Source organism: Buceros rhinoceros, unplaced genomic scaffold (genome assembly GCF_000710305.1).
Source record: "Buceros rhinoceros silvestris isolate BGI_N320 unplaced genomic scaffold, ASM71030v1 scaffold21916, whole genome shotgun sequence".
NCBI lineage: Eukaryota > Metazoa > Chordata > Aves > Bucerotiformes > Bucerotidae > Buceros > Buceros rhinoceros.
In genome coordinates, this window is record NW_010418409.1 from 12,760 (window position 1) to 37,387 (window position 24,628).

General features: G+C 37.9%; 1 protein-coding gene across 2 annotated transcripts in view; it reads right to left on the reverse strand.

Moving 5' to 3' along the window:
• Positions 1 to 3,575: 3,575 nt before the first annotated feature.
• Positions 3,576 to 24,628, reverse strand: part of SHOC2 (soc-2 suppressor of clear homolog (C. elegans)) — a 38,254-nt gene continuing 17,201 nt past the window's right edge. For both annotated transcript variants that reach the window (XM_010138547.1, XM_010138546.1), the window contains 6 exons: positions 14,662 to 14,792; positions 10,906 to 11,094; positions 9,450 to 9,572; positions 7,289 to 7,426; positions 6,683 to 6,800; positions 3,576 to 4,816 (listed from right to left, as the gene is read on the reverse strand). In XM_010138547.1, coding sequence (XP_010136849.1) covers positions 4,608 to 4,816; positions 6,683 to 6,800; positions 7,289 to 7,426; positions 9,450 to 9,572; positions 10,906 to 11,094; positions 14,662 to 14,792 — 908 coding nt within the window. In that variant the 3' untranslated portion in view covers positions 3,576 to 4,607. The remainder of the gene's footprint in view (positions 4,817 to 6,682; positions 6,801 to 7,288; positions 7,427 to 9,449; positions 9,573 to 10,905; positions 11,095 to 14,661; positions 14,793 to 24,628) is intronic.

The following is a 24,628-nucleotide window of genomic DNA, read 5'->3' on the forward strand; positions in this document are numbered from 1 at the left end:
TAAGAAAATCTCTACTTTACTTGAATTCTTTTGAAGAGCGATGACTATATAACAAGAAAACAGTTCTTGACAATTTGGTGCCCTGCAGAAGTACGACTTACATCCAAGTTCATGTTAGACTAGAAATTCTAGAAAACTTTCCAAAGACTCAGTAGCAGCTTATTTACAAATATACTATTTATAATGAACACACTGATAGAGAATGACTCTTATAAAAAAGCAAGGCAATCTTTTATATAGACATAACAATCAACATTACAATAATTCAGATTAAAAGTACATTTTTGTAGACTGTTTACACTCTTGTTTAGCTTTTAACCACAAGATTACTGTGGTCTGGTATTTTTCCACAGCAAAAGTCCTGTGCAGTCCTGGTTAAGTCCTAACCATCAGAATAATAAACATAATTTTCTGATCTTTGCTAACGTAAAAGCAAAAACCGTTTGTAGATACTATCATTTGTTTGTAATTGTCCTTACTGTGCCTTGAAGTTTGTGTTGCGCAAATTACTGCCAACTGCACATTTCTAATTAGAAGCTACTCTGGCGTGCCGACTGGATACAGCAAGGGCGTGATACAGACTATAGGAACGTTCTTATTTGCAACCAGATATGAAGACTCCCCTGATACGGGTTTGTACTGATCCAGAAAATTAATTTGGTTTTGAGATTTTTTTAAAGAAAGGACAAAAAATAACCTCTGAAAGTTTTCTAATTGTTAAATAAAAGGTATTTTTCAAACTCCAAGGATTAAAGACGATACTTGAATTCCAGGTGGCACCATAGGTTTAAGCACTGACCAGCCAGACGGTTCGAGCACTAATTTACTAAATCATGTACACGAGCAAACACAACCTTCAAGAAGTCTTAACATGCACTTTCTCACACATTAGCAAAAGATGGACAAAGCTGCAGAGAAAACCCAAGTCCAAGAGAGGCACTGAAGCAAATACTGTACAACCCAAAACTCTTTCTAAAAAGGGTGTATGAATTTCAAAGTTTCCAACAGCATCTGGCAAACGGAGAAGAGCCAGTTGCACAGCTCTGTGACCCCACTTTACAAGCAGCAGTTCTCCTGCATTTCTAGACTGCTTTGGTGACGAACTTAAATATGGGAGAGACACAGACAGAGCTTTGATGGGTTTATACTAGAAGAAAACATTTTTGCAAAGAACTACCAAACAACTTTCTATTCAGTAAATTTAAATGCAATGTGAACAAGATGAATCACAATAGCAATTACTCCTCCTTTTTGTTATTTGCCAAGTCCCTAACCTGCTTTACACCTTACCAGACTCCCATACTACTATACAGTCTACAGTACAGTAATTCAGCTTGTTAAATCAAGGCATGATTCGGGATACTGTCGGTACAGGGCATGTGTATATACACATATTCTTACGTAAATAAGCACAGACACAGAGAAAAATCAGTATTTTTATCTACAGACAAGCAATCAAGGTCAGGATTTTCACCCAAAGTAAAGATTGTCACGCTTTTCAACAACTCTTCTGAATTATTTCCCCCAGTATGGCAAGGGGGGTAAATATTTAAAACAAGTATCTGGGAATCACCTGATTCTCCATCTTGTTTTCAAAGGTGCCATTAAGAATTAATTTCTCCACCTGTCTATGCTTTCATACATATACAGATACACATGTACACACGTGTATGTATGTGTAGATACACTCACCAGGGTGAAGTTATTTCCATTCATACTTTAACTGATTAGACCAAACAAAATTCTTAAGTCAGCATGTGTCCAACTGAATGTTATCAGGCATTAAATCCAATTTAGAAACTGCACCAGTTAACAATCCAGCATCCTGGGAAATGCAGAAGTCTTATGTCAGGATGTAAGACTGTTTTGAATAATCAAAACAGCTGGATTTATATGGACCTGTGTATAGATTTGGATATAAATCCACGTATGTACTTACACGGATTTATATGCATCTATTCCCAATCCATGCCACGCATTTAATACTTAAAATTCCAGATCATTTTAAAGAACTTTGCAAATTCTTCTGAGTTGATTTCCCCTGTACCAGAACTTCTCTTCACACTGTTTTTACTCAAATCTCGCAAGACACTGAAAAAATAGGTGTTCACCTCAGAGTGCATAAAATTAAAGAACTCAGACAGGGCTCAGGATTACCTGGCATTGCAACAACCATACTAGTACAAAGATAGTTTGAAAATATATCCTGTTTTTAATATAGTAATGAATTAAAACATAGCTTTATTTATTCCTATAAGTGTAATGAAAAGAATAGTTTGTTTTTAAGCGAGTGTAAGGAGCACTATTTTGGTAGCCAACTTCTCCACAAGAATTTATGTGAGAGAGGGTCAGCTCCAATCATACAGTCATTAACCATGTACCTTAACAAGGTGAATAGTCAACATATTTACAAACTAAACAAATTCAATCCCGTCAACTCTTATAAAAATGGGATTGAGGAGCAGACAGGGAATGAGACCAAGATGCTTGAAAACACAAGGGGTCGCCACCTTTGTTTTAAGGAACCATATTAACGAAACCAGTTTCCTCTAGTGACCTGAGGGCACAGATACGGATTTAGCAGTATGTTCAGAAGTGAGATTGCAGTCTTGATCCTAAGCATTTCAACATCTTCATATTTTAACACCTTAATGCTGAGAAAGGTTAACTTCAGGCAGAACTGTAAGGAACTAGCCTTTTAAAAACTAAATTCTAAACTGAAAAGCTACAGTAGACGTAAAAAAAAAAGGGGGGGAGGACACAGAGACAGAGCGTGTGAGAAAGAACAGAACATTACTTAGTAAAATCCAGTGACATCTACAATAGTTTTACAGCATGTTTAAGCCCTCTAAGGTTTTATATCTCCACCTGCCTTCCACTTAAACTTACTCCTTGTTAATGAAAAGACATATGGCAAAACAGAATACCAATAGATCAGAGCAATGCATCTTAGTAAGCATGCCTGAAAGCCAAAAATTGTATCTCCCAATCTTCTGCATGTGAAACAGATTTCCCATGGCATCAGGTGATTTGATTTTGTTCAAAAGGTACAGTCCTCTAAGTCACACTACCCCAGCAGCCATTCCAATGAGCATAAACTGGACAGTTCTTGAGTAACCGTGGAATGCAACCGCCTCGAGTTTCTACCCTCCTGAAAAGGGACAACTGGCCCTACAAGTGCAGCAATAGTGTAAATCTCCCTGCAGCATCTTCTGCCTTTTAAACAATCAAGAAAGTCATGATATAATTGAATGTCCACTACTTACAGTGTTTCTCTTGAGCTACCAACATCTATGCACAAATGAAAAGGGTGCCTCTTTTTTAATAGATTGGTTTAATACTGAAACAGATAGGATGAAGTTAAAAAAGAATAATCAAGATACTGAACTGAATATTTTGAAGCAAGTGCCCCAGCTGTGGGGAAAAGTGCATTTAGTTCAGCAGCAAAACAGCACAGTGTGAAGATATTGTGCTTGGACACAGAAGTTCCATAATGGAAGGAGGTACAAGGCAAGTCAAGATATAAAACCATAGTACATTGTTAACCAACCTTAAAACTTACATATATTGCAGTGTTTAAAAGTAAGACACATTCATTTATTGTACAAGGACTATAAGGAATCTTTAGAATTGCCTGCTGTAGTTTATGACTCAACATCGTAATAAAAATGTACATATATATTATTTCCTTGCCACTTAACTGTACTGTTAGACCTCATGGACTTGTAACTTCACAAAATGAAAACCGCTTTTCGCTGAGTATACTCCATGTTTTCACCAATCTGAAAAGGTTTACTTGTGCTAGAAAAGACCAACCGCAAAAGGCTCAGTTCAGATATGTTATGCCTGCAACTGATAACTCAGGGAAGCAAGACTTAAAGGAATTCAAGCTTTTTCTTTTCTTTTTCTTTTGTTTTGACTGCATCCTTTTCACCTGCCAGTTGTTCTGATGAGTACGTTTTTCATATACAAACCGGTTGATAAAAATTCATCAGCAGAGGCATATAAATTCTAGATATGATTGATTGAAACAGAGCAAATCAGAATAAAACAAAATCCAGTGATTTACTCTGACTGTAAACAATATAAAAACACCATTTGCTTCAAATCTCAAAATAAGTTAAAAGAAAATCCCAACCTCAGGACACGTGACCCTTTCAGGTTTTGACACAAAAAAAAAAAAAAAATTCATCAGCAGAGGCATATAAATTCTGAAGTTCATTATATAAAGGTTATACATTTCTCTTAACTGAAAGTAAATCTAAGCAAAACTATTCTTGTCCCTTAAATTTAAACTTTGAGTTCATTGGCAATTGCTTTAAATGAACTGGCATTTCCAGATGATTCAGACAACCTCCATCAAATTCAGCAAAGAAAACTTAGACAAGCTTTTTTACAGAATAAAAAAAATCTAAATGGCTATGATTCCTCTATTAGCAGAAACACATAATGCAGTCTTAAATTTGCCTTTTTATATTATTTATATATTTATATATATATATAATATAATATAAACCACATATATTATATTATATATACATATACAGACAATTACAACATTAATGCAGTTTGTATTTTGTACAGTGTATTGGACAATCCGATTAGCATCAGACCATGGCACGATATGGTCCCTGCATTTTTAGGAACTGAATGATGAAGGAGGGTCCTCCTGCAACAATCTGAGGTGGAAGGTGGCTGAGTGGGCAGTTCTCAATACTCATTATTGACAGTTTGCTGCAAAGAGCCAGCTCAAAGGGAAGGCTGTGCAGATTGGGGTTGTCATTCAAATACAGTTCTTCCAGATTCTCCAGTGTACCTGGTAAAAACAAAATAACACAAAGTAGAATTCTTTTGATTCATGTAGTTTATAACTTTTAGACAGAAGCTCTATGTCCACTTGGTGACTCTTTACTACGTAGAAACTTGAGTCAGTGACACATCCAAACTCCTATTTTCAAGCACAGCAAGCTTTCTGTTCACTGGTGCGTAAACAAGGACCTATTTGCTTTAGTTACCCTTTAAAAAAGATCCATTACTACACTTCCTTCAAATAACAAGTGAACTGCAAATACACAGCATAAGAGAACAGAGAGGGACTTCACCACAACCATTCAGCTAGGTGCTTTGCGACTGCAGGCAACATTGAACAACTCTCTAGTTAGAAGGGCCTAGAAAATAGTTACACCATACAGTATCTATTATCTCCAAGAATATCTATGCCATGTCTTTGATGTAATTAGAACCCATATGTTAAAGACCTGCAACTGTAATGCCTCACAGGAAGTAAGCAGGAGAGGTCTTTGCACAACAGCGAATTTATTAAATGGAGCAAACTGGTGTGAAAATTTTTTCCCGAATTGAAATTTTACAACTTGCCTCTGCTGCAATACAGATTAACCAGAAGCTGGGAAACAGAGTAATTTCTTCTTTCTTATGACTTCCATTCCTCTAAGCAATCACATATCAAAATTAATTCGTATCTTTGAAATATGCTCCAAACATACAGGTCCTCCTCAAATCACTCCCTGTTTTCCAATCTTATATACCATAAGCATGTCCTGTAACCTAAAAGACCACTGAGTCTTTCACAAGAGAAAGCAGTAACCAGGGCTCAAGGCATGGCAAAAAAGAAAAGGCTATAGAAGAAATAATGAGAAATAGCTGATGGCATGATTGATGAAGCAGTCACATTTGAAAAGAGTTAACTATTCTCTGTTAAAGATCACCAACTTTAGTAACCAAACTGTACTCCTACAATAGTATTTCAAGTGTGCTTACCAAATTTAATCCCACAGCTCATTTTCACAGCATCCCAACTCTCTCCACTGACTTATGAACTAAATGATGAAGCTCCAGATTTAGATTGGTTTAGGCTCTTCTCACACTGAGGCACACACGAGATGAGCAGAAGCTCTAGTGGCTCTTCACTGAAGACGCTGGGAGAGACAGACCATGCCTTCCCCATCTGCATGTCACTGCCTCGTGTAGTTTATCCCATCATTTTAATAATAAGCTCTTACTTAGGATTTTAACTTAAGTGCTCAAAATCATATCTGGATCAATACACTTGCAACCAACTGTAAAAGAAATGTGGGCTCTGAGTTTCAGATGCTCTGAATCCCACTTACTCTGAATATCTCAAGTAGACAAAAAGAATCCTATTCCTTCCTTTCTTTCTGAAGATTTCCTCCTCTTCACTTCCTTTTCTTATCTCACCAAGGTTAAAAAACAATGTGATGGTGTGTAAACAGAAGTGTGTGCAGAGGGACTATCAGCAGAAACATTTGCTTCAGCTGTCTACACCATGGAATTAGAGTAGGACCACTGTGTTTCCTTTCTCTTTCCAAGAATAGGTTTATGAAGCTGAGCAATTTATAATATGCAAATGGCAGGACAATTTGGAGAGAAAAGGAATCTCACCATTTCAAGTCAATGTGGGCAGCTGTCTGCAGAAGAACTAACTGTAAAAGCCAGACCATCCGTTTCACTATGGTTTGGTAGGATAAAGGTCATACACTGTTGTGCTGTTCTGTGGCAAACGCTTCACATCAGGCTATGTATATCTAGAGGTTGCAAATGAATTTTGTGTCCTCTACTTACAAGCACAGTAGATGCCTATCTTATGTGTCAATAATTGTTTTGGCTCGGGCACACTGCATAAAAACAGAAAAAGGGATCTTACCAATTTCCTCAGGAAGGTGTGTGAGAAGATTCTCTCCAAGCCCAAGGTGCGTCAGATTGGTAAGGTGACCAATACCTCTGGGAAGGGTGGTCAACTGATTATTAGTCAGAACCAATTTCTAAGGAAAAAACACATTTTTAAAAAGTAACTTAATCACTTTTGCTTCGGAAGACAGCAAGTAAGAAGATCTAGAACTGATAAATTGATGGGTTCTACACCCCAGCATTTAAACAAAATAATTTCTACTCTTCAACAACATTTCAGACCTCTATTAAGCATCACTAAACATGAAAGTAGTGCAGAGTAAAACATGTGCCTAAACATGAAAGCTTTTCTGAACATGACTGAAATAAGAGGCTATTCTTGTGGCAGTACTGGACTCGTGGTACAACAGTTAAACTCTTCAAAATTTGTTTGTCCAATTTTAACTAACAGAGCTGAGGAAGAATGAGTCGGCACAGATTCTGGATGAAGTTGCACAAGATTCTTAACTTTTCATTCTATGACCAGTCTCAAATAGCTTCCCTCAGCAAACTAGCTGTCATTAAATAAGCATGGTATAAATAAAGGACGTAAGGTGTTTATCCCGGCCAGTGATTGTGTCACCTGCAGATCCTTGAGGTAAGCTATTTCATTTGGCAAGGATTCCAGTTTGTTTTCCTCTAGATCTAACTCTCGGAGTTTCCGTAGATTTCCAATTCCATGGGGAAGTTTCTTTAGTAGATTGTTTGACAAGATAAGAACCTAAAAAAGCCCCAAAAGACAACCAAACACACAGACTTTCAGCAATGCGATAAGTAAAAAACAAACTAAGAGAGGATCTTTTTCTATTTTCAGGTAATAAAGCCCAAGACTAGTCTACATTTAAATTACAGAAGCAAACTGAAAAGAAACAACAAAATCAGTGATTAACATCATTTTTTAAAAGTTTTTAATGATACAAATACATAGATTTATGTCGGGAATTCTCAAAAATACTATTTTACATAATAATAAATGCAGAGCAAAAACAAAGAACATGTTATTTGTTCAAATGACAAAAGAAAAACAACTTCTTCCTGGACTTTCCTATCATCTTGTTATGCTTCCTTATAGCTATCTCATAATCACGTTTTACATTATTTGCTGTGCTTGCCAAGTCCTCCTTGAAACATTTGATACTTCCTCTTGTGCCTATGCCTCTTTGGTTAGGAGCAGCAGCAGATAAACACAGATCAGCACTCCTAAGCAGAACACTGCACAGGTATCCACTGGCTTTCCAAAATGGTCTCCTGTCACACATGTGCCCCTGCTACAGTGTTATCCTCTTGTTTTTCTCCGCCTTTCTATGATGGATTATAAATACCCTAGGTTCAAGAAATGTATCCTTACTTGCAGTGTCAATTAGCAGTTATTCATTATACCACAAGCAAGTGAACAGGGGTTACACTAGTATACCGTTTTCCCTCCAGAGAAGACTTGCAGTCCTTAGAAGTAATCAAGCCTCATACAACACAGCGAGTAGTAAGGAAATTAATTACTGATTGAACAATGCTGTTATCTATTTAACAAGCACACTGAAACACAAGGATGTGAAAGAGCACCCAGTGTGGACACTCATCCTAGCCGCACACAGCTCGCTGCTAAGCCAGCTACGGTTGCCAACGTCTGGCTTCTATCCGTCCCAGCTCTCACTAGCTTTATGTAATGTGGAAACACCAAAGGCAGGAACAGAATAGAAAACAAGGCTAAAAATCAAACTGAAAATCAAAATAAATAAAAGCCAAAGGCTTAGCATTAGCACAAGCAGTATTTCAGTGGCCTTTCTTTAGACACTACGATACACACAGAATGATAAGAATAGTCATGTTTTAATCACGTATCACGAAACAAAGGCAGGAACAGAAAACATTACCTACAGGCAATGCAGCTGACTTAGCACTGCTGTGGGAACCTTCACCTTTGTGTAAACACTGCCCAAACAGTTCTTTGTATTTGATTCTTTGATTCAGAAAAATAGTGCTAACGGGTCTGCGGACCGTGCAGCTCCCCAGCTGTGGCAGCTGGCAGACACCAGCAAAGCCACTTGTTAGAATTTACTAACTTCCCAATCACAGCCTTAACTTAAAGGGAACTGGGGCACTAAACAGCTATTACTCTGCCACATCTACGGGAATTACTATTCAGAGCAGCAGTCACACTGGAAACTTGCAACTTCAAATATGATGTTTGCTATTGTACTTCAACGGATTTTTCCACGGAATTAAGAGGCAATTAAGTTTGTCTCTGCACCTTGTACCTTGGGAAATATGACCAGAGGACACAACAGGTTTAATTTATGTTTTTAGCCTACGGGTTTTTCTCCCTCAAAGGCTGACAATTCCCACTAGCTGCTCATGAGGTTCACAGCCACCTCTGGCTATAGACCATTTCACAAAGTTTTCCTGACCCCTGTTGTTTCCATGCTGGTCTCTTGAGGAATCAAACTGAGTTCGGTACCATTTAATTTACAACACTAACTGTCTGTCCAGAAAAATCTTCTTTCTACATAGTTAAAAACACATATGTACTTAGCCCTTTGTGCACAGACACTCATTTGGAGCCTGAAGAACAACATTCAAAAAGCTGTTCACAACAACCATAAACAGATGCAACACATCTAATTAAACAGCATCCATACACATATTTATTTGGCTTTATTTGGCTCAAAAATAATACTGAATAAACCTGAAGTAGAGAATGCCTATTTGCAGGGATTCACTTAGCTGTTCATTTATACTCTTCTCACCTCGAGAGAAACAAGCCCAGATACATCCTCAGGGATTTTTGTGAGCTGATTAGTCGCTAAGTTCAGTTCTACCATACTAGTCCAAGTCCCGAAGTCCAAGGGGAGAGAGGTCAGCTGATTGTCCTGTGATTTAACATATCAAACATTTAGGGTCTGTGCTGGCAAGGAGTTGGCAAGGCATCTGAGAGATGAAACAAACTGCTTACAAAATACTTCATAACAAAATAGCTGATAATTAAATCAGAAGAATAAAACATTGGTAATTGCCCAAATACGTTTTACATTCCTCCAAACACAATGAGGAGTCCCAACGTAGAGTTACAGAACTGATTCTGTGTTACTAATATGAAGTGAAGTAGAAAAATTAGAAGTAGGTAATTCTCAAGATTTCATGTGTCCCAGCAGTTAAAAAACCACTTTTTTGTCTTTTTTTTTTCTGAATAAAACAGAAGGTGGGGAAAAAAAGAAGATAAAATACACTGTAAATTACGAAGGTGCTTATCAGCAACACTGGAATCCTAAAGATATGTGGAGTTTGCTATCCCCTCCTCTCCCCACCCCACCACCACCACCATCCCCAGAAAACCACACACACACAAAAGAACAAGGAAAAATACCAAACCAAACACAAAACAACAAAAAATCTTAATGGCTCAGATCAGAAGTATCTGAAATGAATCTGAACATCTTACTGCTCAAAATGTTGCTACAAAATTTGATCTAGACCACTTGATCTAGAACCACAAAACTAAAAAAAAAAACCCACCAAAAAACCACCAGGTCATAGAAAGTCCTGGTAAACATGCAAAGTTACAAATGGGTATGTGATAAAAAAATGGTCTTAACGGAAATAAGAATCTATGTGTGCCAAAAGATATTCTAAAACTGTAGCTGAGCTTAGCTTCTGCTCAAACATTATTTATTTTTTAAAAATAATTTAAGAACTTAAACCCATTCGTAGAAAAGCATCATCTTTTCTGTGGTTCTCTTCACTTTAAGTGTACATAGCAGAAACTTAGAGGTTCTTTTTTCATGTTCTACAAATACTGCCAAAAGTCTCCAAACTTAGGTTTTGAAAGAATATATTCAAGAAGATATTTTACAGAATTTTGTTTATAATCTAAACTGTAACAGTAGAGGGGGAGAAATAAGCTACTCTACACACTTGTGTCCCATGTGAATATTCAAGAACTTTGCAACCAACTTTCTTGTTTTCATCGTTCAAACTCCAGCAAATCTGACAAAAGCTCAACTAAAAACACAGATCAGTAACATCTTGATGGTACATTTTCAAATACAGAATTGTTTCTATATGTGACAGCAGCAGCATCCACTTCAGCATGATAAATTCATTCCTTGTATCATTAAGTTTGCCAGAATTCATGGAGCACTGAACAGTGCTCCTCATTGATTTTTTTTTTTTTTTTGCACACAGAAGCATATTTCTGGGCCTCACCTTCATGTTCAGCTTACTTAATACTTTTGCTCTAGAGAAAATTCCAAAGGGGATTTTATTGATGCGGTTGTGCTCCATATTGAGAGAGTAGATTGTGGAGAACTGGGACGGGCCACCCACAGGATAGGACTGGAAGCAGTTCCTGGCCAGCGTTAAACTAGTCAGTTTGACAAGGCTGGATAAAAGACCCTGTAGAGAGAAAAAAACCACCCAAGAACTTAGGACAGAGTTATTTGAATACATCTCTTTTCCCTCATGGGTCTAATGAGAAATGTTTTTCCCCCTCAAGTTCACCGCCTAAGTAAGTGTTGTTACACACAAACCAGTGTTAAATTTGATAAAACTTGCATCAGCAACAATCTCTGCTCACATCAAAGTTATCAGCCTTTACCTTACTTCCCCCTCTTTCTCCTTACACACTGCCAGACACACAAAACCAAACAGCACATTTGAAAGGACAAGTTTAGGAGGTTTTGTAACAATTTTATCTTCTGAAAGGATTTTTTTTAATAACACATTGCTACATCTTGGGCAGCGCCAATGATCGCAGGGGCAATGGCTGGCAGATGTGGTCAGCAGCATGTTCCCCCTGAACAGCGGTCCAGGCTCTGGCCAACGCCACCCCACCGCAGCCCACTCAGTTCGGATGCCTGCTCGCAGTTCAGAGTATCGACTGCATGCACTGTTTTTCAAACAGGCGTTGATACTTTGAATCTCTATTAATTTAATAAAAATCCATATTGTGACCACATCTGGTAGACGTTTCCCTTTAGGGTGTAACAGTTAAAGATACACGGACAGGACAGAGAAAAAGAATGGGAAGTGGTTGGAAATTCCAGGGGTTTTTCCTGTTTTCAAAATATTCCTAAATAGTTACTGCTCCACCTTTTTTTTTTCCTTCTCCCCTTAAGAAATGAAAAGCAAGAAGCCTGGAGTTAAACTGGATAGCAATAGTTGCCCATTGAATCCAGGGTCTCATTTCGCTTCTCAATGTCATTAGATAAAATCCCAGCAGTGCGGATTTCAGAGTTTTATCTGTTAGTCACGTGTCAAGCACATTGCTGGAACTGTGGGGATGAATAATGAGATCTAAATTACTGCTGAAGTGTCACCTTTGCTTATTACTATGCCAGCTTGAATTCAGCCCTATTTGCTTAAGTATTACAGAAATTGGGGATTTATGCCTTGCATTACATACCATAAATAATGCAACATCTGCAATCAGGAATGAGCGGTAACAAAATCATGATTCGAAACACATTCCTAATGTCAGTATTTCTGGATCACAACTTCAGTGCTCTATTCAGTGTGAAATCTGTAAGAACATGGCTTTGCTGTTTCACCAGGAAAACTTTAGCTACTTTTCTAAATAGTTTATTAACATTACTGTAAATAGAATTAAATAGGGTCTTGTCTGTATGTCTTGGCTAAAACTTTAAGCACTGAAATACAATTCTGGGAGCACCTTGGCAAACATCAGTGAAAGAGCTCTCCCCCCAAAGATAAAATAATGGATCTTCAAATCAGTATTAATCTACCCTAATCATTAACTAGTATAATCTTTGATTAGGAAATACTCCTTCTAGCTATACTTTAATTAACAGATATTCTTTGTCCTGGGGTTAGGCAGTCCCTAAGCTCTGTTACAAATACACTTTATGGCTTCAAATGGATCTTGACATTTCAAAAAGCCATTTTTGAAGTCTGCTTCTATATAAAAAAATGCTAAAAATATGTTAGCTAATATGCTCTAATAGCCTAGAGTAATTAAACACATTTAAAGGGAAGCAAGAGGGCTTTGGCAGTACAAAGAGAATAGTGCTCTGATATCTGCGAGAGCTGTGGCAGTGCTGCCTCCTCCCAGCCCATCCTTTTAAGATAAAATATTTATCAGGCATTTTGTCAGCAGCTTGGGCTATGTTTTGAAATTCAGAACTTTCTTCTACAAATACAGTTCTTTGTATTATAACACAGAATGTTGTACTTCAAATGGATCACAGTATAAACAACACACTTCTGGAAGGCAGCAGCTTAAGTGTTAACATCGTTGGCAAATAATAGGTGAAGGTGGTAGCACAGTTGCAAAGAGGTTTGTATTATGTCTGAACATAATTTAAAACAAGTAACCACCCTCACATTAGCTTTTTGTAATTATACCATAGTTGCTTTTCAAAGATATCTCGAAGAGCGGGCTAGCTTAGCTCTCTTCTTAAAAGCAGCCTGGTAGTTTTCACTCAGAAGCATTTTCTTAAATGATAGTTTTACCAAAATATTTACTGACTTCTCAGTTTTCAGTCTATCATTGCTCAGAAATTTATCTGAAGTAGTTACTTACTGCACTTTGTTACTTGGAGTGCTTTGCCTAACTCCAAATGTACTTGTTCGGTGATTTTTTTTCTTCTATATATAGCTTCCTGTATACTTCTTTAACAGTTTAACTCATTTTATACTAGGAATTTATACAGCTTGGTGGGGATGAGTGTGGGAGTGACAGCTTAGGAAAGCTTAGGGTGTAGCTTTTGGACCATCATTAAAACAGAACAGAATACAAAGTCTGTGTTGTGTCCTGGAGCTTTCATATCAAAATGTTCTAAAGCAATAGAAAAAATATCCAAAATAAGAATCAATTACATCAGATTTTTTCCTATCAGAGTAATTCTTCCCAGGCACTAATGCTTCAAGTCAAACATTTTTCTCTGAATGTTTACTAGCACCAAAAGTACACAGTACACAGCCAGGCATCTCACACTCTGCTGCCCTGGTAAACAGTCTTAAGGAATTAAGAAAACAAAAAGGTTGAAAGGTATAATCCAGCAGTTTACATAGTTTCAAAGTCTGCAGACATCAAAGCTGTATTTAAAAAATGGTCTGTAACCAACTAGCTATCCAGAACTGAGAAACTGGAGTCCACAGAGGCACATTTCAGACAGCTCTAGAGGAGTACACAAAAATGCACAGAAGCATTGGGAACTAGGACCTTCTGCCTCTTCAGCCCGGAGCTAGCACAGCACTCTGTTCAGGGAACGTGTTCACTGAAAGGACTGACAAGGTGGCTCTAGAACTTCTAACTGTGGACATTCTCCTTGGTCCCACACTAAGCTAGAAGCAAAAGAGACCAAGCTAAGACAATCAAGTGCAGCAGCTATGAAAAGCAAGAAGACAGATTTCTCTTCCTCTTTCTCCCATGATCCTCACAGAGTCACGGGAAACAGGTAAATCATGCAAATTTTTATTTTTCATAACCAATGGAAGGTGTGTCAGTGAGTTGCCAGGTGTCAACAGGATACTTTTCCACATTAAAATGAGAATGCTGCGGCCAAATAGCTGTGACAAGCTTTACCCACTCTCTTAAAGGTCATTCTTGCCTCAGTTAGATGGGGAAAGAGATATCCCAACTTCTTTCAACTTCTTCCCCACCTCCATGAAACACTGAGAAACATTTATGTAACTTGGATGGTGGGAACCTAGACTCCTTTATTTAAGGTTTTCTAAAGAATCTGGGCAGCAAATACAATCACATGTATATTGCTCCCACTTCTGACTGAAGTTGTACGACATTAGTTCTATACTAGGTAGATACACCTAATATGGACAGAATTGCGGTATTTCACATTACATGCATGCAGATTAAAACAAAGGGTATTCCTCAGAGTTACAATGCAAGACAAAATAATTTCACGTGTTCCCAATCCCTCTACAAAATATGGATACCTTACAACAACATTCCCTCCCCAATCCACTCCCTCTAATTCTCACCTCTGGTAAAGTAGAAATGTTGTTATTCTCCAGGTTCAGTTCATCGAGTTCACTGCATTTTGCTAAAGACTTCGGAATCGCTGACAACCTATTATACCTCAGGCCAAGACGACTTAGACTTGACAGATTTCCTACAGGTAGGAAACAGGTGTTAACATATCATTAGATTAACACAAAGGCACAGAGCAAGGTTTGATTTCTGATTCTTCTGTTGTCTCACACTCTACACTTCAAACTTTTCATATAGTGAAACGCAGCTATCATCCCAAACCAGGAGGTATACAGATTACAGGGCTTACTAACGCTGAAGTCAACCATGTAGAAGTAGATTGTGCATATTAAATATTCTTAAGTTGTCCATAATATGGTAAGCAAGAAAGGTTTATGTCCTATTGCAGAGGTCTTTCTATCCTGATCTTTCTACCCACAACAACTCTATCATTTCCCAGATGTCCCCAAACTGACTTCTTCAAAAAATTACAGATAGCATCGTTCAATGCCATGACTCATGCTACCTGAATTTGGGCATACATCAAACAGCTCAGGTCCTGGCAAAACAATGTCCTCTACAGAGAGAAAAACCCTTTACCATCCTCCAAAAGTAATAAAGTCTTTAAACAGTGATAGAAAAGCAAAAGCTTTCAAGGTTCCTCATACTGAAGGAAAAGTCTGGAGAAAGTCTGCAAAAAAACTGGACAACAGAGCATGTTAAAATATTTCTGAATATTGCCAGGCTGACAGTCCCAGTTGATATGTATTGCTATCAGGAAAAAAATACTTGAGAAACTTGCAACTTGAAAATTTCCCATCTGAAGCTCCCTTCAGTTCCAACCTTTACCATCTCACAAGTACTCAAGACCAAAATCGATTGCTTAAGGATGTCTTTGAGCTATGCAGTGCTAGGGCATTTAGATTCTCCTGCAGGTAATTAGACCTGGAACTTCACTGAAGTCAGCTGGCGAATAGTACGAAGAACAGTATTTCATTTTCTGGCTCATCCGCATGATCAGAAAACGTGTCTGTGCATGTGCGTACATCCCACCAGCGGAGCTTCTGAACAGATTCACACGATCAATCAGTTCTTTCCAAAACATTCGCTATTTTACACTCATTTTTACAACCACTCATGGCACAACACATTTGTTCTGCAAACTGAAGTACCAGAAAGACGCATTAGAAAAGAAACATAAGATTTAACAAACAGCAGCAGAAACAACCAGAAATAGTCTAAAAAGATGAAGGGAACTTAATATGCACAGTCTAACTGCTCATTAAATGAAGGCTATATTAATGTCTCTGTAGACAAACTTATTGGAACACGGTAGAGGCAGAGCAAATGTAGTGTTTGAAATATGCTTGGAAGCAAAGGATGAAACAACATTTAAAAAATGGAGAATTAAAATACAAATGCTACAGTAGGGTCTGGTAGACAGAGGAAAACTCTCAAATGAAGTGACAAAATACCTCTTTCCTGAACTTGGTCACAATATACTGTAAGAATGACCCTACAGAGCAGCTGGGAATGTAGCTAGGAATAAAAACTGGAAATTGGGGATGTTGCACAAGTCACTGTAGTTAATAAAATTGTGATTCACAAGGGCAGCAAAAGTAAAAAACCAACTAAACAAAACACCCAAACATATCCACACCCCCCAAAAACCCCAAACTTATACACAAGAATAATTACCCAGGTCTTACAAAACAAAAAAAGGGGAGAGAATGTATTTTCAGTGCATATCTGATATTTAGGTAACAAGCTTAGCAACAGAGTTCTCTTAGTATCGTCAATAATTAAACAGAAGTTAAAACAGGAAGCCACCCAGAGTTGCTTAACTAGTAGTATCTTTCTTTGAGATTTCTATTTATGCTTTTAAGTGCTTTCTTTCTGAGCAAGTATACAATTAAAATTATACAATTTTGCAGAAGCAGCAAAGAAAAATCTTCCCTTAACCAAAAGAAAGGCATTTAAAACCCAGGGTATCAATATTGCTCCTCAGTGCATAAATCTTCCTCTCTTGAGGTTAAATCCTACAGTGTATACACACACTAAAAAGAATAATCAAGACCTATTTTGACACTACAGTCCACCAGTATAAAAATGTACATTTGCACACAATGCAACTATTTCATGCCATATTTGGTGAGATCTGGCTGTGTAGGAAACTGGCCTCGCTTCACACGATAGACATCCTGCTGCAAGGCACCGAGATCGTTAGGATTCACCATTCTAGGGATGAACAAAGCACATCCTGACAGCATTTTTCTGAACTATAATTTAATGCTTTACTACCAAAACGAATGACAAACTTTACACAAAATAAGGTATTGATCTACTATTCTTTTTCACTACTTAAACTACGAGCTAGATGCTGATCTGGGTTTTTCAGGCAAAGAGAACGAGCGGGGAACAGCTCTAGCAGGCAGCGTGATGCCAACTGTTACTTAGCAATACAGCATCACTATGCCAGTTCCCAGATTGTGAGCACAGGCTGTATGTACATGGCTCTCTTCCTACCAGCAATGTGGCATTTCAGAAAAATGAAATAAGACAGCCATTAGAGAGAGTCAAACTGTACCACAGTTTTCCAGGAGAGAGTGACACATGTTGGCTATCCTCACGGCATTATCAGAAAGGAGGCATAAATAGCAGCTCCCAGTATTTTTTCCTTATCATAATTAGCATTTATCAATAGAACTTTATCACTGTTTCTCTACTAGGTATCTTTCTCCTCCATGGGAAAAGCAAGCAAAGGCATAACAGAAGACACATCCTGCGTGTACCGCATTCCCTGTGACTGTTTCACATACCACAGCACTCATATAGTTATTCCTGCAAACAAAAGCAGCAAGATTTCAGCTTGAGCTTCATCAGTAGCACCTCTCCCACTGCTCCTGGAAGGGCTGTCCTGCACGCAGCTGATGCAGGCAGCATGGGCCACCTTCTCATTTCAAGCCTGAATTTATTTATAGGCAACTTACTGCCATTTAGTCTTCTGTCAACAAGAATCTTTTCATCCTCAGAGTTAATCTGCACACCTCACTGTGAACACAAGGGAGTGAGAAACCCTTATCAGCTCTTATCTTCACATGTTGGACAAGCCACATCTTAGTCTCCTCTTCACAAAAAAAAAAAAAAGGATAATCCTCAGAGCTCTTCCTTCTGCTCAGTGCGTTAAAATAAACTTTCTTTTTTTAAAGGAATGCTCAGTACAGAGATGTTATTATTTTCCTCCATGGTTCGTGGGCCAGTCCCTGGGCAGCTGGCTAACACGCCGAGGCCTCCTCGCCAGCTCTCTGACCACCAAGTGACAAACTCTAGTTCATAGCACAAACTGCTACAAGTTACTAAACAGCACACCTTGCACATTGCACAATCCCATTTGCTGCTCCCTGAGTTTGGGACTACCTAGCTCATACTCATATTTGGAGCTGCTTTACAGTATCTGCACTCATCCCCACCTTCTCCAGTTCAGCTACTGGTTTCTGAGATGGCACCAGGGACTACGCTGTCAGGTTACATCTGAGAAATGAGGAGGAAGGTAAGACCAATCACAATCAACTCAGTCAGTCATGAGGATCACGTGCAGATGTACTTTTGTCAGCAGCCCCTTTCCAGTAGAGCAACTCAGAAAATGCAGTACCAGATGTTCATGAACACAATAATTTCATGACCACAATGGAAAAGCAGCTCCTACCAGGAAAAGCAACGCCCCTTCCAATTTGTTTTCTTAGGAAGCCCATTACAAAAAACCTGAAAACTCAACTGACCCATCCATTGGTATTTCTAAAAATATGATACTAAAGCCTAAGTCCTAAACTTAAGCTAGGCTTAAGAAAGTAACTGAAATTTAGTTCAACTTTTGATGTGAGCAGTCACTCTTAAGAATCAGGTTTCCCTCAGTCAGCTTGTTTCAGGTCCCAGCAAAGTGTACTAAGGCCCATCAGTGGCCTCCACTTTGCCCAGCTCTCATGTCTGAAACAATGGAAGCATAATCACTTCACTGGAGTGACTGTGTGCCTCTCTCAGGGTTAGCTGTTTAATTTACACAGAAATGAATCAAAAAACTTGAAAGCACTCAAATCCAGAAACATTAAACACTGTTACTACAAAAGGGACTCTAAATAGATGGTTTAAGTTAAATTCTTTATTAAAGGTATCTCAAAAATATTAGTCAAAGTAAAAAACAGGAAAAAAACCCTGGAAATAAAGCAGGAAACCATGCTTACAAACCCACACCTTTTAGAAAGATCACCTGAAGTGGTTCGCCAAGCAGGAGCAATACATCTCCCTCCTGAATATTTCAAAACCAAGAGAAACAAGCACTGGTATATTGAACAGTATGAAGAAATCCAAATTTCTAATTCAAAGTCCTACTAGTGCTTTCTAAAAGGAGTGAGAAATGCTCTCTTCTGAGATTTGCCACACTTCTTTCTTTCCTTACCTTAGTTAAAATAATCCTTCAAATTCCTTATCCTTAGAAGAATGGTCATTACTTAGTGGGAATCGTTACTGCATCATTACTAAAAGATGGAATAATTACTCTCTTTTATGTAACTTTCACCAGAGGAAGCTCTTCTGCAGATAAAGCTAAAAACATGAGCTGGACCTACAAAAGTTGCTCACATCGAAATCCCGTAAAATTGTAATCAAAAGCATACGCAACCACAGCACACAACAGGTAACTGCAAGAACTTGCTACAAACAACATGACACTATGAAGTATTTGTGATGGTCTGACTTCTATAAACATTCTTAGATTTTGATTTGGCTAAAAGCTTTGCACACACTGAGGAGCCACCTATTAAAGAACATGTTTTACATGACCACACATTACTTCATGGAGTGCATGGTCACTTAATTCACCAAGGGATCTTCTTCTAAGTAAGATAACCTGTTGTTCTACATACAAAAGGTATCAGATGTCATTTTCAACAAAAAGAAAGCAAAGAGGTACATTCAAAATTAATATAAAAGCTTAAAAAACATTGAACTTGATGTCACTTAAATACATGAATTAAGCTTAATACACATCTCATTAATCTTGTAGGAGGATGTTATTCTACTACAGATGACAATATGGACGAAAGCCAAAAGAGGTTTCATGAATATGTTACAAAGGAGGTTGGACCTAAGGGGCTTAAAAGAGTTGAAAATTGTATAGGAGAGACTAGACAAGCTAGAGGTGTCCAGCTACAGAAAGAGATTAAACACCACATTCCAATATTTCAACAGTGTTCCTAGGCCAGGGCAGGTGTAAGTCAGAAGATACCTGCATCACGCTTTGTGCAGAGTTCTTACAGATGTTGGCCATACTCCATGACAACTGTTGAACAGTTCCACAGATTAAGTGAAAGGAGCTGTTGACATGTTTAATTTAATCTCATCAGAAGGCAAACCTTTTTCCCCGACAGCTGTAGAGTAAAATGAAAGGCTTCGGACAAGCCAATTTAACCTTCAGTTACATTCCTCAAGAAAAGACAATGTCCGCCAGTGTCCAACGCTGCGACAGCACAAAGTGACTGAAGGTGATCTCAGTGAGCATGTTGCAGAGGAAAACAGAACAAAACCCCACAGTCATCCCTCATCTGATCTGGGGGCAACTCCTTCCCAAAGCAAAGCCTATAGATTGGTATGAATGTAAACTCACACCACCAATCAATCGCCCAAGAGAGGTCAAATCCTTTCTACAATTTGCAGGGCTGGAACGTCCATGATGTTTAATATGCTCCGGCTAAAGGCTGGTATTTTAGGAAAATTGAGAATAGGGACACAAAGGTGATGGGGGTTGGCAGGCAAGCACTCAGGAAAACTGCAGAAGAGAGACCTCCTGACCATTGCTACCAAATACAAAAGCCAAAGCATGAAATACTCTTGTAAATACAAAGTTGAGTTGAACACAACACAAAGCTTGACTTGAAAACTCTGGAATTTACTGATTTAACAGTGAAGTGATTTTTACCATATTTTAAATTTTACCATATTTTAAACCTCCTGACATACCAGGGCAGTGTTGGAGGCAGATTCAGACTCACAAATTACAAGGGTCAGTAGGGTCCATCATTTTTTGCCTTGCTCAAACCAAAGTGCATGATCCTCCTTACACAAGTCTAGGAATTCTCATAAAGATGTTATCTATTAGGAAAATATTTACCATTAATTTAGAATTAATTTAAAGCCCTTACTGGTTTAAATGCCATCTGAAGAAAGCAAAGCAATTCCTCTCTATTTTCAGTCTACCAGTATCAACCAAAGACAGGTTTTCCTTCATTATTTCAAGATTAAGGCTAAGGCGTGACCATGTCAGCAGTTAATTTATTTTTCAACTCTGATTCAAGAATATTTTTCAATGATTCATAATCACTGCTGACTGCCTATGTGTGAAAGATGCACACAAGATGCTGGCAAAATTTGAGTGACAGAAGCTCAAGGATCTGACGTGCACCACACACAACACCTGCATAAGGACAGAGAGCACAAACTCTTAGCGACACATTTCTGAAACTCAGATCTATGAAAATTCAAGTCCATTTTTCATACATTCATCAAAAGGCATGTAACCAATGGGCCTGCTTGTCTCTATTCTGATGTGATCCTTTGAATCACACTTTCTTTCTGTAAGAAGTAGGCACGAGGAAGAAAAGACTATGGGGTTTTTTCTTTCTGCAGTACACAAATCATTCTGAAAATGCTGAGCCACAGTTATAACATAACCGTAAGTATTGGTCTCTGCATCTAATTATCGTGTGATGGTATGTACATTCATTAAAATAAACTGTCCCCATCCTAGTCTTAACCAGGAAGAATATCCAATCAAAACACAAAATAAATAAATAAATAAATCATAAATACGTTCAATCAATAAACCCAGAACTAATAAGCAAACAGAAGCTAAACTAACTTTTACAGAAAGATGGCATATATTAATTTAACCATATCGGCTTGCACTGGAGATTTATTTATTAAAACAAAAAAAAGACATTATATTTAGCTGAAAATTATACAAAAATATTAAAACACTTCACATTGCAACAGATTCAAAAGCAACTGTTGGGACTTATTTTGGACTATCAATGAGTGTTGCATTTTAGTCAATTTATATTCCATACAATAACACAAAGCAATTTAAATTTATTTAATTTTTCATCAGTAGTCTTATTCCCTTTTCAATTGACTATTTAAAACCTTTCTGTGAAATTAAACATTTACATAAATGCAAATGACATTGTAAGAACAGTTTATACCTAACTGGCAATGCAGAAAAAACATTAACCTTTCCTAACTGATTGACGTGCTTAATTTTTTAAGTCTGCCCTACTATACAGAGTAAACAGATAAAATGTATAACACAAGAATTTATAATTTTAGCTAATCAAGGAATGTAAGAATTATTGCATGCAGAACAGAGATCCACCTATTATCTTCTCTCCAGAAAAAAATGCCCAACAGCAGATATCAAGAGAAGAACCTAAGAAAACGGGAAAGCACACCCTGAAACTTCACCAAGAGCCGGGGGAAGATTCAACAGCATGTGGCTCAGCAACTTCCTGAATTTAGAAGCAACTGATACAGTTTTCTTCTGCATAATTGTCACGTTGCCCTGTGAGCTTTTAGCATCTATAGCAACCTGTGCTAATACCGAGAGCCAAGTGCTCCCTACCCATCACATACAGTACAGACTCCTTTTTACTGGTGTGAGGTCAACACCTCACAGCTTTGCTTCATCTCTCCTGTCGCTCTGTTGTTGGAGGAGGCAGTGAGCAGTCACTTCCCACTTACTCTTTCCTGCCACTCACTATTTTCTAGCCAATTTCACTGCTTTACATTTATTAAGTTTAGAACTGAAGCCTACAAGAACCAGAAGCTTCAATCTCTTTGAGACCACCATGAGAACTAACAAAAGCTTACAATAACCTGAAAATGAGAAGAATGGGAGCCACTGCTTTCTTCCAGATAAAGAAATGGCTGAGCTTACTGCATTGTGCAGTGCTAGCAGAATCTAATTAAAAATGTTTCATTAATAGCATAGTACAAGAACAGAACCAACCTTAGACAAAGCACTGAACACTGATCAGATCTCCCAACACAAGCCTACGGAAACAGCTTTGATTATGCAAAGTACTGAATGCTCACCGACCAAAGCACTAGGTCACGTGCTTGAATTTTAAGAACATGAACATTGGCATCAAAACTGGAGCAGAAGCCTGAGCACTCTGCTCCATCAGAATGGAGAGTAATTAGTAACACCAAACTCATCAACTGCACGTGAACAACACCTCTGAGCACCACGGGAGCTGCTGGTGCTCTCTTGGGTCTCGTCAGGACCAGCGCATATAAGAGACGTTTCAGAGTAAGATTTCTCCAGTTTTGGTACATCTACCAAACTTAAAACACTACTTTAAAGTAGTTCCACTCTTCTAAAGAAATATCTTTACTATGACTTCTAGTGACTTAAATCTCTCAACCACAATCTGTATAACCTCAGATGTACGAATTACATATGGCCAGTCCTGGTCATGATGCTTCATGTTTTATCAACTAAAAAACTGTGTTTTAAAAGCACAGTTGTGCTCTCAGAGGGACAGGGCATCTAAACAGGTTAGAAGCCAAGTTTGTTATACAATTTCAGCCAGTAAAAATGGCAAAGTTACTCCGCATAATATTTGCTTTCATGAGAGTTGATTTGTGTCGCAGTGAAGGACAGGAGTATAGTGCGTGGCACTGCATATGTCTCTCTCATTTTCCTAACCATCTCTTCAGAACCGTGCCATGCCAGACACTGAAAAGCGTGTCCAGTGATGAAATTTTTTTGTGCTTTTAAAGCATCATTTTGGAACATTTACAACTGACTATTCTTTATCTTATTAAAATGTCTGTTGCCTTAAATGTCCATGAACATGGCACATTTGACTATAATCAAGCTGCATGCATAAACACACAAAACTACAAAATTACAAAACAGATGAAGAATCTGATTTTTTTTAAAGCTCTAATTCTGTTCCTGTGGATTTTCTCAAGTAAGTGTTTCTGTGCTTTTAAATAAGAAATTGTGAACACATTTGTACAGACTGCTAAAATCAAAAGTTCAAAGAGAGAACATTCATAACATGGTATTTGCAGCTCAGAATTTTCTAAGCTATCCTGTAATCCAAAGAAACACTTTACTCCACCCAAAATTTGCTTTCCTCTGTCTCAAAAGTCAAGTTATTAATTTGAATATAAATGGTATGTTCTTCACCTTCTTTTGTATAACTTTTTGATATACTAGTGTGCCAGCTAAGAACACAGAGATAAGACATTGTGTAAATAAAAGTAGATCATAATTCCTCACACACACTATCCTCCACACACACCCCCCCCCCCCAAAAAAAAATTCACCTTCTTTTGTATAACTTTTTGATATACTAGTGTGCCAGCTAAGAACACAGAGATAAGACATTGTGTAAATAAAAGTAGATCATAATTCCTCACACACACTATCCTCCACACACACCCCCCCCCCCCAAAAAAAAAAAAAAAAAAAGAAAAACACCACACACCAAAAAAAAAGGCAGCAAACCACACAAACCATGGGGGTTCAGGGGAAAACCTGCAATTAAAACACCAAGCAGCTGAGATCCCATTATGATTTTGATTCTAGACTTGAGACTCCTGGAATGTGCTAAGCTGTTCCACAAAGCTCATTTTTCTTACAGGAAGTGATCTAATAGACAAAGTACTTTACAATTTTCAATCAACAGAAATACAGATATGAATGTATTAGGCCAATATCTATAAAGCAAGACATTAGATCACTTCCTGACAACTAATATCTAAAATCGACATTTCATACTGCACAAAAGTGTGCTTATAAAGCGTCAGTTGAAACAAGAACTTTTTATTTTTACAGAGTGGGTATATTGGCTCTGCTACCTCTGTAATCACTGCTGATGCATAAACCCTTCCCTGCCACTACCCGGCATGTCAACC